This window comes from Glandiceps talaboti, chromosome 3 (assembly GCF_964340395.1).
Source record: "Glandiceps talaboti chromosome 3, keGlaTala1.1, whole genome shotgun sequence".
NCBI lineage: Eukaryota > Metazoa > Hemichordata > Enteropneusta > Spengelidae > Glandiceps > Glandiceps talaboti.
The window spans coordinates 8146879-8161588 of NC_135551.1; the positions used below are offsets into that span (position 1 = coordinate 8146879).

The 14710-nt window shown below is 35.5% G+C and overlaps 2 protein-coding genes across 5 annotated transcripts in view; both read right to left on the minus strand.

The window, feature by feature from the left end:
• Positions 1 to 279: 279 nt before the first annotated feature.
• LOC144432500 (baculoviral IAP repeat-containing protein 7-like) lies at positions 280 to 9767 on the minus strand. Its single transcript, XM_078120718.1, has 5 exons — positions 8474 to 9767; positions 7536 to 7741; positions 5941 to 5971; positions 4876 to 5175; positions 280 to 4368 (listed from the first exon to the last, which is right to left on the minus strand). The coding sequence occupies exons 1-5, from the start codon at positions 9765 to 9767 to the stop codon at positions 4163 to 4165; spliced, it is 2037 nt and encodes a 678-aa protein (XP_077976844.1). The 3' UTR covers positions 280 to 4162.
• A 275-nt stretch (positions 9768 to 10042) lies between these two features.
• Positions 10043 to 14710, minus strand: part of LOC144432501 (uncharacterized) — a 31113-nt gene continuing 26445 nt past the window's right edge. For 2 of the 4 annotated variants that reach the window (XM_078120719.1, XM_078120720.1), the window contains exons 3-9: positions 14313 to 14459; positions 13903 to 13935; positions 12429 to 12485; positions 12124 to 12237; positions 11347 to 11427; positions 10557 to 10703; positions 10043 to 10172 (exon numbers count right to left, since the gene is read on the minus strand). In XM_078120719.1, the coding sequence (XP_077976845.1) occupies positions 10128 to 10172; positions 10557 to 10703; positions 11347 to 11427; positions 12124 to 12237; positions 12429 to 12485; positions 13903 to 13935; positions 14313 to 14459 (624 nt within the window). In that variant the 3' untranslated portion in view covers positions 10043 to 10127. The remainder of the gene's footprint in view (positions 10173 to 10556; positions 10704 to 11346; positions 11428 to 12123; positions 12238 to 12428; positions 12486 to 13902; positions 13936 to 14312; positions 14460 to 14710) is intronic. The other 2 variants (XM_078120722.1, XM_078120721.1) reach the window with 2 other exon arrangements.

A 14710-nucleotide genomic window follows, 5' to 3' on the forward strand; every position in this document is an offset into this window, starting at 1 on the left:
GAAGTTGGTAATGTATTGTACTTTTATACCATAGTCACCATTTTATAACAAAAATCTACTGTTATGAAAAATTGCACAAAATCTCAGAAAAAAATGACTGGGAAATGCACACAAGAAAAAGAAAAAAAGAGGATTTTGAGGTTGGCTATAAATAATTCCAGTGTCTTACAGCTGTAACCCTGGAAAATTTTAATGATGAATGAAATAAACTAGGGATCTAAAATAATTTTGAGGCAATTTGAATTTCAATTTTCTAACAAATTTACAAACTCAACAACATTCAACTTGTACTAGTTGTGGTAGATATATATAGGGAAGAAATGTATTAATCGCCATCTTAGTTTCCGTACGGCGACAATCTCATAGTACCCGGAAGAGAGTCATTCTCAGCCATACATACGTTACAGTGGTAACACTCGTTCATGTTCGATTAATTTTCACAAAGAAAACACAACGAAATGGTTGAAGTGATCTTTTTTTTATTTCTTTTCATCACAACAACAAAATCTGCGTGATCAAAAGTGTTGTAAACTAAACCAGAAAGAATTATCGGACTGGCTAAACTTCCCGATGAACTGGAGTAAGGTCCTACCAGGGGCATGAGGCAACAATTCTGGTGAAACTCGAAAATGATAATGATGTCATACAGGTAATAAAGGCCCAAGTTAGCTATGAGTCACATTTACATACTTACTTCTTTATTTATAGTATATTTTAATAAACCCATTATACACGTCTACACATATTTGTTATTTTGGGTATAAGGCCAGAAATGGAATGATCAAAAAATATTATATGTATGTACTTGTACACTTTCTGGTCTTTTAAAAAAATGAAACATTTTTTTTTAATAATAATCGCAGAAAAAAAGTTTATATAAATATGGAACACTCCAAAAAAGAAGAAAGAAAAAAGAAAGTATATGGATAGACATAGTGCAAAATCGACGCTTAGTGCGCAAGTTGTCTTAATTCTGGTTCACTGTCATTCCAAATTGCATGACAATATAGAATTAATCACAAGTTACATGTTATCTGAAAACATCACACTTTTATAGTGGGTCTGAAGTGTGATTTTAGTGAGTACCAAGAACGTCCTGTGTTGATACTCAAGATACTTGCTGTGGAAAATCGCTCGGTCAAATGAGGTCACCTTCAGCTTCTGGTCGAATCAGGATAGAGTATGCAAATGACGATGTTGCGGACTGGCTGATTATGTAGAAGGGGTGCAGAATTGGATTTGAAGTTTACAACCCTGTTTCGAACAAACGCTTGTCATTTGGGCGCCCAATGCGTAGAATTATGACTATAGCACATATTACATTGCTTGTTTGACGTCAATAGTGTCTTTTGAAAAGTGGCAGTTTACTTAAAGTCTCGTCGACTGATTTCCAATATGGCGTAGGTCATAATGCTCATTAACATATTCATATTTTTTTCATATTACAAAAAAAAAATCATAAAAAATAAAAATGAGGATGTGCTGACTTGAAATTAACAAATCTGAGCAGGGGCATGAGGCAACAATTCTGGTGAAACCCAAAAATGATAATGATATCCAGGTAATAAAGGCCCAAGTTAGCTATGAGTCACATTTACATACTTAATTCTTTATTTGTAGTTTATTTTAATAAAATCATTTAACACGTCTACACATATTTGTTATTTTGGGTATGTATTTGTACACTTTCTGGTCTTCAAAAAAAATGAAACATTTTTAATAATCGCAGAAAAGGTTTATATAAATACATGAAATATGGAAGACTCCAAAAAAGAATAAAGGAAAAGAAACTACATGGATAGATTTTGTATGTAATGATTGAATGGAACATGATCATGGTGCATGCAAAATCGACGCTTAGTTCGCTCGTGACAGCTGACGCGTCGATGCGTGACGCGCTGCTTGCCGTGCTCGAGCTCGAGCTCGAACGCATTCCTTGCTTAAACTTATAATACAGAGGGGTAGGACACCACATCGAATAAGTGTCCTACCCTTCCTTTTTTAGCAATTGAGCAAATTGAGCAAATTGAGCAAATGTCGAGCTCGTGCATATGGAATTTTCAAAATCCAGTACTTTTATGGACGGTTGCAAAGATTCGAATCATTCGAGCTCGCGATCGCGATCGCGCGACAAGACAGATAATTTATATGACCGTTGGGGGCGCTACACAATCGGTACACTCCACACACGTTTAGCCTAGACATGCATTACGCATGTTACGTCCCAGTCCGCCGTATTCTATTTATATTTCAGCGCGTTTCAAGTTACTGTATGTATTTTTCTGTGTATTTTAATTAGATATTAATTATTGATTCAAGATAATGAAGTAATCATAAACTTGACGGAACTTTTTGATATTGTCTTTATTCATGTTATTCAATTGTTGATAGACACCAGAATTGTTGCCTCATGCCCTTGATCTGAGTAAGCTACCCCCTGCGCATCAACACGCCAGATATCAAAGCAATCTAACAAGAGGTTTTCAAGGAGTTCATGAAAATGACATTTTATGAAAAAAAATCATAAAAAATTGAAAATGGCACAGATCAACTTGGCGTGAAGAAATCTGAATAGCCTCCCCCTAGGGAACATACACACCAAATATCGAAGAATTCTGACTGTCACTTTCAGAGCAGATGATGAAAATATAAAAGTTTGACGGACACCTATGATTCACTCTACTCTCTATACTCTATACAACCTATACCTAAAGCTACGCTTTCAGCTTTCGCTGACAGCAGAGCTAAAAAAATCAACATATAACTTTTTTTTTCTTTTTAAAATATTTTGATATTTTTTTTGCACATCTTGATGAAGTGCTGTAAAGAAACATTTCAAACACTATACTACCAGCATGTACTTAAAAGTAAGGTACCAAAAAGGGAACTTGCAATCCTGACTGAACATTCTCAGACGCAAAGGACTATGAAGCATCTATAGTTATAATAACTAATCTGAAGTTATCAATAGAATAAATCTCCTACAATGGTCGGGTAACCATGACTAGATTGTTTGTGGTTATAAACAATGGAACAATATTGTTTACAGTAATGATTGATTCATGTTTGAAATCACATTTCCCATGATGCAACATTCAGGATATTCAAGTTCTCCATTGCCAATGACTAATGACTAGTATGGACATGAATATATTGCTATTATTTCACATGCACAGAGTATGAATATATGTCGTTGTGTCAAATGCTAATATACATGACAAATTAACTGGATTACGTAAATGCAATATAGATGTTAAATTAACATGATAATACTACTACAAAGTCAATAGTCCTGTTGCTGGTACCCAAGATGCATTGCACATCTCTCCATAAAATGCCATATATTGAGTATGCGCTGAGGGCTTTGCATGCATTACACTCAGGGGGATGGTAATCACCTGACCGTACCCCGGGTTCACCTGCAAAATCACTGTCTGTCATTGATGGCGTTTAGTCTTTGTTCTATAAAATCACTCATAATCATAGAGGTCAACATGTCTTGCCATCATTTCATGATAAAAATGTTATTCTAAATGTCATGACAGTCACAAACCATTAGCGGTCCAAGTACAACAAACCCGCGGGCTTGCCTGGCGAAAACGGGTGTCATAAAAGTTGTTTGCATCTCTAAAGCTGTTTGTAGCGTTACTTATGCCCTTTATCTGTCATAATGTTGACACATTGTTTGACATGTACGGGATTAGCAGTCCTCTACCGGAGCTGATATTAAAGTTTGTGTAGCGGGTTATAACCAACTCCTTGTCTGTTTCCACTGGTGTCTATTGTATACTTATAATAGCCTAATAAATTGATAACAACTGATATAAGATGGAGATAAGGTTTGCCTCAATTGACTCACTCCTTAGAAATGATCTTACGCTGTGAACTACACTTTTTACGTTTTCTACAAACTTTTTCTGTGTGAAAACAAATGAAGGTCTCTCTTTAGTCGTGTAGTCACTGTCTTTACCTTACTACTTCATGTAAGGTCCCCCTCAATTTTAACATTCTCTCAGCAAATCTGTAAAGTTCTCTTCTTTTTTCTTTGCTTCATTCAAATGTTTGATGTTAAAGTTATATGATTTTTGTCTTTCCAAGTCACGGTAGGACTTTTTCATCAAATTAGCATAATTATGTCTTTTACATTTTCATAGCCCGTTCTCTATGACATGTAGGTTCTGATGGAGCTTCTGATAGTCTTCCTACAGATAGGACACTGTCTGAGAGCAGCGGAACATACTTCACACGTCACCAGATGACCACACGGTTGAAATAACATATTGACTTCACGATCCATACAGACTTTACAAGTCTTCTGATCTCTCAGTGTTTCTAACTCACGTTTCAAGTCATCAGAGCTGGTCAAATCTGAAAGTGGCAAGAATGTCAATGACATTAAAACAGAGTTACAGTTAACTTTTCTGAATCAATTTTCTTGGTACATCATCAAATTCCATTGAGTAGTTACTTAATCAGGGACTTAGGTACCAAATCACGTTGGTTGAATCATAGACTCTCCACCCACGTGGGTGGAGGGTTTATGGTTGAATACATCTCATTAATGCTATCTGATCACCAAGTTGTGCAGTTTTTTTAAACACACAAGGGCACCATAAATTTTGGAAACTTAGGTTATACTAATTGTCATTACAATACCAGAAGCATTTAAGAGTGTAGGAATGAACCTCATCATGAGTGTGTTAAATTACATCTTTGAAACAAAAATAAAAATCAGATCTATCTGAATTCTTTCGTCTCAATTTTATGATTCTGAATCTAAGTTGCACTTAGTCTACCTTTATTGAATTTAGCATTTCATGAAGGCAAATTAATAAAATTCTGTAAAAAAATAACAACTAATATTGATATGTTTACCTGAAGATGATGATGATGGCAGTTGTCGTGCCTCATTATTAAGCAATGGTTCAGGTTCCATCTCTGAACTCTCAGGCCATTTCTCCTCTTCCATTGGTTCCCAGTCTGCGGGATCTTTGTCCTTTAACTCGGCCTCCATTTCAAACACAGCTAACAATAAATCATGTGTAGTTTGGAAGGCAGAATTGCTACGTTCTATTTTCTTACTGACAACTCTCTTGACCAGTTCTTTACTGTATCCCATATCTAAGACAACTTGGACTTGATCACTTCTCATAATATCATTCACTCTTGGCCGAGCTGTTAAAAAAATCAAACGACAATTTTACATCTATGTTCAAAATTAAAATTCACTCACAGAAAATGAACATCATCACATCCTTGCATATGAAGTCTGACTAGTTGTAAGTGTACATTTTCCAACTTCAGGCTACATGTACCTCAGTGTGTGGTGTGTGGATGTCTTGTGTGTGTGTGTGTGTGGTGTTTGTTTGTTTGAGGGGTGTGACATGTGTGTGTGTGTGTGAGAGAGAGAGAGAGAGAGAGAGAGAGAGAGAGAGAGAGAGAGAGAGAGAGAGAGAGAGAGAGAGAGAGAGAGAGAGAGAGAGAGAGAGAGAGAGAGGGAGGGAGGGAGGGAGGGAGGGAGAGAGAGAGAGAGAGAGAGAGAGCCTGAGAGAGAGAGAGAGAGAGAGAGAGAGAGAGAGAGAGAGAGAGAGAGAGAGAGAGAGAGAGAGAGAGAGAGTGTACTAGTATATGTAGTACCACAAAAACAGCATTGATAATGTGCTAAAAAATCTGTTATCGTCTTCCACTTCACCTTCTATATCAAGGTTTGATATCATTAAGCATGTTGCTGTATTCTAATCTATTTTTGCAAAGAACAGTCAATTTTTTATCAACTTTATTGACAAAATTTACAGAGGTTCACTTTAATATGATCTCTCTTGTGTCCTTGTATGACAATATTTCAATCACTATTCTATTTGTTTTAGTTTCTTGGCTTTTATAATTTTGTATGTTCCTCAAAGAATTTCCTCTCTTTTGCAATGTTAGTACAATACTCACCAGGTCTTGGAACGCTTGCACTTGCAGCTCTCTAGAAATTAAAAAAAAGCTGAAATTTATATAGTGCATAGCTAGCTTGGGAAATCCTTGGTGGTGATACATAGATCAGAGAGATTGTCCTACCTACCTACATGTAGTACATGTACAATGTAGTATCTTACATAACTACATATTATCATGTGAAGGTTAGACTGTACGCTACATGGTGTTGTTCAGCCTTATCGGGCTTCTTGAGTGCTGGCTGATAGTGTGATACGAATGCTGTATCTTATACAGACTATGTGAAGGCGTGTTATGTTTCATTTCATACACCCATTGATGATGGATAAACATTTATCAAGGTAATAAATACAAAGCAATTGAATTAAGATAAGCTTTAGTGTTCAGTACAATATACAACGTGTAGTTACTTGGGAATCATGGTAATTTGGAAACAATTGCAATGTTTCCATCCATCTACTATGGACCTTGATTATTCACTGTATTTAGTCCTCAGTGAGCATCTTTTTAAATATCTAGAATAACAATAAATTATCAAAATGTGGAAGATTTAATGTTATTTGTTCAAACTTTAGCTTTGTTCTTTAATCATAGCATGGGGGTGGGGGTAGGAGTGGGGGTGGGTATCACTGAATAAAGTGTGTTAGGGATTTCACAAATAATACTTTTTAGACTTGATTAACTAAAAAAGCTACAAAATTATTTTTATGGTCCTTACAAACACTGTTGCTAGAACTATGTTATATGTCTCTCTAACTAACACAATAAGAATAATATCTATTTTGTACTGTGGAATTGATTCATGGAATCTTGAACAACTATATTGTTCATGATTACATAAATTATTTACTTGCTACATACTGAGACTGTTTTATCTTTCATTATATTCACAATTCTTCAGACTTAAAAAAAACGTGCGGGTAATCCAGTGCCAAGTATTCAGGTCGTGAATCTTTACTATCACTTCATATTAACCATTGTTTCTGGTTCAAGAACCAGGTAAATAACCTGGGAAACTCAATAGATTTTTCCCTACTTACCACCCCCAACAAAACATTACAAGTAACTACCAATATCTGTATGCTCTTGAAAAAAATTAATACTTCAGAATGTACATAAAAACACATATTTTGGAGTTTCAAAAGTTCATAACATGTGAGGCTAGGAGGAAGAACTCCTATCCTTTTAACCCAACACAGGTACAGCTTGACTATATTTTGATTGCTTACTTTGGTCATTTATTTATTTATCTCTTTATTTATTTATTAGATAACTAATGGGAGCTAGTCCCATCTATAGGCTCCTTTGGTTCACTGTTAGTGCAAGAGGAAATGATGCACCTGGAGAAAACCTGCGCTGTACAGTAGAATCAAACTAAATGACACTCATCTTGATTACAGGGTGGTAAATTTAATCAAACCCTGAATGGTTTCGAACCCCGACCGCAGTGGTAAGAGGCAAGTGGTTTAACCACTCGCCACTGACAACCAAATGAAAACTTGAGGAGTGATACAATTCCCTGTATAACAATCAACTCAACTGTTGAGATGAATCAGCTGGTACTTGTGGTACGTAAAGTTGTGGAATTTACTTACTTGTGGAGATGAATCAGCTGGTACTTGTGGAACATACGGCTGTGGGAATTTTGCTGCCACATACTTCATGAAAGCAGTTCCTCTCTGTTGAGAAACATAGTCACATTTAGGAAACCATCTGGCATGTTCAATCCATGGTTCATCGGTTGGCTCCCAGTTTCTCAGTCCAACGTTGCAGTGGAAACACTTGACATTGTCTTTGACGCCTGTAAGTTAGTAAAGTTGTAAATGATCAAAACATATCACTCGGTTCATCCAGTTTAAATAAAATACATGTATATACACATACTATGACAGAACTCCAAGATGCATGATGGATTCTTTGCATTAGCAGTTCAAGTGCAACTTTCCCGACTTGGTGAGTCAGCAAGTCGGGTGTCATAAAAATTGTTTGCATCTCTAAAGCTATTTGCAATGTCACTGACATGAGGGGCTTCACACTTAGATAATATTGAGCTTAGCTTTGCCTGATGTGTTATGTAATAGTGCTTTATCACATTTGTAAATATTGCCAACAAACATTATTCAGTGATAAGAAAGATAAGAAATCCCACTTCCTTAGCTAATGGCTTGATTCTGTAATGGTGAGAGTGCAAGTGTGGTGTATGCGGGGTAATTACACGAGTGCTTGCGATGTTCTCTAGCCCGTACTTTCACAAGTATAGTGAAAGTTCAGCAGACAAACAGTGGTGAAAATACACCAAGTATGCCACACTTGCACTCACGTGGCATAGAAGTGTTATACTACATATGTTTATCCAAAACACCAAGTTTCAGGAAAAATCACAACAGGTGATTTTGTATACCTGGAACGATTTTCATTCATTTGCATATAATTTGCATGCATGTATTGTTTTATAATGTCTTTTATGTTGTCTTATGAAAGAATAAAAAGCTCCCTTGATTAGTCATGATTGATAGGCATGTTTTACACTTACCAGTGTAATAAAATCCAGCTTTGGCTAGAGTCTTCGGTAATACGATTTCAGATGATGGCCAGTTTGCAAAGGTATTTAGTCGTATGTGCTCATCTGCATACTCGGGATATTTTGGTGACGTTAGTGGTTTTGATTGCTGCATCTGACTATTGGCTCCATCTGCACGTCTGGTGGATGGAGGCTGGAAATTCTCCACTCGGTTTGGTTCATTAGCCGATGGTCGTTTTGTTGATGTATTATCACCATCTGACTGCCTTGAACTCAGTAATCTCATTGGCTCATTGCCAACATCATCACCTTTCACAAACGGGCATGATGGGAAATATTTGCGGTGCTCTGCCATCGGAATATCACCAAGTCTCCAATTTTTCAGGATACCGTAGCAACAGAAACACTGCACTCGATCATCAGAACCGCAATAATAAAACCCAGCTTTTGCCAAGTCTTCAGGCAATACAGCTGCATTCTTTGGCCAATATATGAAGGTAAGAAGTCGCTTATATTCACTCTTCAAGACTTTATTGGCTTCTTGAAACTGAGGATCATCATCAATATTGTATATCGAGTTACTTGCTGGATTCTCATCCTCATCTTCTTCATCATCATCACCTGTTTTTGTCTCATCACCCGTTTTTGTCTTCTTTTTCTTTTTCTTCTTTTTCTTTTTGCCTTTCTTGGCGGAATTTCCTGCCTCCGCCGACTGTTCTTGAGACGTGGATTTGGATTTCTCATCATTTACGCCTTGTGGTGGGAAGGTTGTCCCCTTCAGCATGGGTTCATTTTTGGTATCAGTGCCTTTTACAAAAGCACAATCTGGAAATATTCGTCTGTGTTCTCCCATTCCCGTGTCTCCATAATCCCATTCTTTGATTTGACCATGGCATGAGAAACACTCGACAACATCTTCCTTCCCAGTGTAAAACAATCCAGCTCTAGCCAACGAGATTGGATTGACTGGTACCGTGTGTGGCCAGGTTTTGAAAGTTGCTAATCGTACTGCTTCAACACTCATTTGTGGACGGTACATTTCCTCAAATTGTTTTTCCAGTAGTTTCCCATCAACTTCATTTTTATCTGATATCCCAATGCCCCCTTCGGCTCCAATTATCATCTCATCACCATCACCAATTTGGAGCTCATCACCTATCATTACAATACCATTTTGGCTACCTACATGGATATTGGAGGCAAGGAATCTTCCATTTCCATTCGGCTGATTTTCTTGTCCAGAACTGGAACTTTGGAGGTTAGCCATGTCACACTGCTTTTCAACTTGGTCAATGTTTGATGTCATTTTAAAAATAATGCAGTAGTATGTGGGAGCAAATCACAAGCGAGAAATTGTACCAACTATTCACAATTACTATATGCAATAGTACTCTTGTGGGTAAATTCTTCTACTTCGCTGATTTTGACAATGCTTTATATCAGTTTTGGTTTAACTGTGAGCAGTACCATAAAGAATACAAATGAATAATCGTTTTGAGTATGTAGGTGCAATGAAAACAACAATAAGAACAGCAAGCTAATTGTAAAATTCACACTTTGTCAACTTAATAACACTAATTGTGTCAGTTCTTTGGTTGTACATGTATTGCAAAGTTCACTTTCTTGTACACAACCAAACTGTTCACTTTCTCAGTTGAGTTAGTTGCTATGTAACTGTGAATACTAACGTCAACCACCCAGACTCTCCAATCTGTAAAAAAATAAATCAATTGAACAATAAGCTTCAAATAAACCTCACTTTGCCAATTATGTTAAAATGTATTTCTATTTGTGCAATCAATAATTGAAAATGACGTACATGTATATCAATTGATATGACATTGCATGCACAAAGTGTATGTGGGGCTGAGGAATCTGATAATGTTCTGTGTAAATATTTAAAAAGATTTCTTGACATAACTTTACAATAATAATCACGTTGAGCATTCTCTTTGTTGTAATGATAAGCATTTACCTTTATGCAAAAAAACTTGGTACAAGCAAGTAAAAATGACAATAGATATACAAGATATCAGAATGCACCTTCCCCTCCCACCCTATTTCCTGACTCAGACTGTACATTTTGTTCACTTACCTCCGTTTCTCTTTGAACCTCAAATTGACTTTTTGAAACAATCAGTGCATATGCTATAATCAGTGAATATATTTTGATGTGTAAAAGAGCAAATACATGTGTAATATTTCCCTCACAGATAACTGCAATCGCATTTGGGATACAGTCCTATGAAGAAAGAAGAAAGTTTAAATTAGATATTGTGTATCTAAGAAATAGCGTAATTACAGACTACAGACGATTGCACACACAAACACAGACAGATGGAGGGACAGAGCCTACTGTAACTGTCTCCCTTTTGCAAAACTAAAAATCACTGGGGCACCACAAAGGATTCTTTTCTCTACTATAAACAATTAACAAATTATAAGGAAAGTTTGTTCCATTTTAGCTAATGACTACATTTTGACCATTGACGTTCACTTTCCACTGTCTGGTAGACATTTAAGATGCCTTGTTTGCAGGATAAACTATCTACAGAACTCTTTTATTTCATCAGCTATGTGGCATTTGAACATAGTGATTGCCTGTTTTTCCGATAATGCTTATTTTCTTGTTGTGTAGATATTAATGTCTGCAAAACTCAAGTACACACATTTTGATAATGATTGATTGAATTAAACTGATGCAAATCATAAAAAGGTTTTAAATGTTTTGCTAAATGTAGTTTTATCAGAATATACTAGTATGTTAGCGAAGACCTTAAAACTTCTGATTACTACAACAGTATTTGTGTTGATTTATCACAACTATTCTATGCTGTTACATGTACATGTAGTAAGGGAAGCTGATAGATCTCATAAACCCTCACCTTGTCAAGACAAGAAAATGGTGGCCTTGCTTTTAACTGTTCAAGCTGAGATCGGTTGAATTCAGTATTAAACAATATTTCCTGCAAGAAAAATTATGAAAATCTACATTCAATTCATACTCCTTGAAAAAGCCCACCGAGGAACAAAACAAGTAAAAGATTCAAGCTGTTTTTGTACTAATTTACTACTGAAAATCTATATTCTGATATCATGGAATTCATATTTGTACACTAACTTTAATAACTTTCTGACAAAGTATACATGTAGTACTGATTTTGTACATATGGGCTAATTATTAATAGTCATTATATAATTACTTACATAACTATTTATGCATACAAACAAAAAATAATGAAGAATAATTTAAAGTATTCATCCTAATGTAAAAATAAAAACTTTTTTGTAGCATAATACCCATATAACTTGTGAGTGCTTTGAAGAAGCATATTCCTAATTATATACATGTAATTGTAAGCACTGTCTTTATAATATAAATTTCTAATTGATATACATGTGATTCTCACATCCCTTAAAGTGACCATATGGATGAGGATTTTGTATTTATTTTGGATTTTTAATTATAAAACAATTTTGTCATAGCTTCCTACTTGAAACATCAATGTATAAGATATTCATTCAAAACATGTATTTGATCATCAGATCATTTGTATGAAACTGTGGGGACCAAAAGATATCAAAAGAGATCTAATGATCACTGAAACTACACCTTTTTTCATGAAAAGACACTTAAATATCGAAGCGTAACATCAACCAACCTTTACTTCAATCGAACAAGGGTTGCTGTTGTTGTTGTTGTCTCCGTCGTTGCACTCAAAGCATGTAAAAATGTTCAATACTGGGGAATTAATCTCGTCTTCTACAAGCAAATGCTGTATGTGGATGGAAGAATGGTATTAATCTTCAGTCAAAATACATACAAACCATTCATTTTTCATGGTCAAGATTTCTTAATATGGGATCACAATGTCATGATCAATTCTTCTTCTACATGTGTGTGTGTGTGTGTGTGTGTGTGTGTGTGTGTGGGGGGGGGGGGTTAATTATATCTTTCTCAACTTACATGTCTATCTTCTTCATAAAGAGGTGTCACTTCAACAAATCTCTTGCAATCTGAAGTCTGTGATATAATATGAGAATATGAATTAGTAAAAAATCCTAAAATCCCCTAAGAAATAGTCAGAGAAAATTTGCAATTATACAGTATTTCCCAAATCAATTATTTTACTATCATGGTGCATTGCATAAAATCCTATCAGACATACATATTCACACTATACTGTATACATTGTACATGACATTCATGATATAAGAAGCCTTCATAGAAGACATACATGTAGCCACTACCCCAGAACTGTTTTTTTGTATGGCAAAGATATCCTGTAAATTTAAATTTAACCATGAAGATGAGAGTCAAGGTCAAAAGCCAATGTCTGAACTGACATGTAAGTGTACCTCTAACAATGTGTGTGTACACACATACAATTTGTAAATGGATCATGGACTCCATCATTGGTATAAAACTTCTAAAGTTATTGAACAATTTACTATTTGACCTTGAATATGAAAGTGAAAGTCAAAGCTTTAGTGTTCAGCTGAAAGTTTAACTATAGCTCTATAGGTGCAGATCCTTTATAGTGTCTCTAGATAGATACAAAACTTCATAAGTATTGAGCAATTTGCTCTTTGGCTTTGAAGATAGTGGTCAAGGGCAAAGGTCAAGCTATAAAAAAGAAAAGCTTACTTCCGATTATAGGTGTAAATATTTGAATCAGGTCTCTGTCAATTCAACTTCTAGAGAGTTTCAGGAGGAAGATAAATTTTGGCTACTCGACCTTGAACATGTTGGTTAATGTCAAAGGTTAATGACCCGTTACAAAGCTTCACATTGATGAAGTACGCAAGACACTTGAATGGTGCCTGTATTTATCAAACTTTTGGAGATGTGGGGCAAAATGTGTTTATCACAAAAATATTGCCACAAATCTGCGATAAAGATGAAGGTTGCAAAATTACGTGATGTGCATATGTCCCAGATAGCGTAGTAGGATGACCCTATTTTCATGGCAACTATGGGTTGGTCAGTCGACTTAAAAAAAAAAGTAAAAAAAGTAAAGTTTCATGTTCTCCATGTTTCTATGCCTCTCCTTTTTCCCCTCTTTATCTATTATTGGATTCCTGGTAACAAGCCCTTTCTCATCAGCTTCTCTACACAATTGGCATGTTCTCAGCCCCCCCCCCCCCACTTGAATAACCTCCGTCAGGAAAGAAATGCACTGTTCATTAACAAGTGTCGTTGCCCCCACCATGACTGTAGGTGGCATCGGCAGTCCAGACACTTGCTCATTCTTACCAGAAAGGGCACTTTTCCATAACATATTAAGGACGGGCAAATATAAAAACATTTTTTATTTTGATGTTGGTGCTGAAGATTTGGGTCAGAACATGAACAACACAACCCAAATAGCCCTCAACTTCTAAAGGGCTGAAAATACACTTTTAACTTTCCAGAGAAGTCGAAAATAGCAACAACTTACCACTTCCTTTAAAATTGCAACAACATCTAAGACCTAAAAAAATAATCAAAAGGAGAAAGGTAAGCAATGGTTACAGAAAAGTTGAAATTCATGTTTGACAGACTGACTTTGGTACTTCTTGAAACAAACTATCACATAGGGAAGTTTATGTTTCATATACAAGGCAGTTTAAATCAAATTATTTTTCCAAGCAAAGCTTTATGACTCAAGACAAAAATATCAAAATAATAACTTAATTTGTCATAATCCTCATATACTTTTTGCATCAAACTATACAGAGTTGTTCTGTTTTTAAAAGATTTCATTTAATATACAAAATATATATTTTCAACTGAAACCTCAATCACTTTTATCAAATAAATGATGTGTTCTACATTTAATTTTCTTACTTTAATTTTGTATCAACTTACTGTTTTCTTGGTGTTTTCTAGTGTTACTGGTTCTTCTTTGTGGTTTAATTCAAGGTTAACTGTTTTTCTTAGCTCACAAAATCTACTAGCCTTATAATTATCTTCTTGACATGGTTGGATTTCTTCAACAGGAGATGATATTTTTGGCTTCAAAGTATCAAAATAGAAAGGAGTTTTGAATGAGCACAGCTGTGAATTAGGGCATTTGAGAATTGAGGCTTAGCTACATTGTATGGATGACATACATTCCACAGGTAATGAGTTTGATCTTCACACATAAATTGTGTTGGTAAATTTAAAATGTACTGTACATGTTCCTCTCTTTTCATAATTAATATGCATGTGCCATTCAGTTGTATAATACTTGTAAAAGTCATATAAATACTCATATGTTTTTT

Bases quoted from the DNA above. Each gene is read 5' to 3' on its own strand.
- LOC144432500 (XM_078120718.1), bottom strand. From the start codon at position 9,767: ATGACATCAAACATTGACCAAGTTGAAAAGCAGTGTGACATGGCTAAC. The intron at 5,176-5,940 runs GTGAGTATTGTA...TTTTTTTAACAG, and splicing joins TGCAAGCGTTCCAAGACCTG to CTCGGCCAAGAGTGAATGAT. The intron at 4,369-4,875 runs GTAAACATATCA...TGCCACTTTCAG, and splicing joins GCCATCATCATCATCTTCAG to ATTTGACCAGCTCTGATGAC.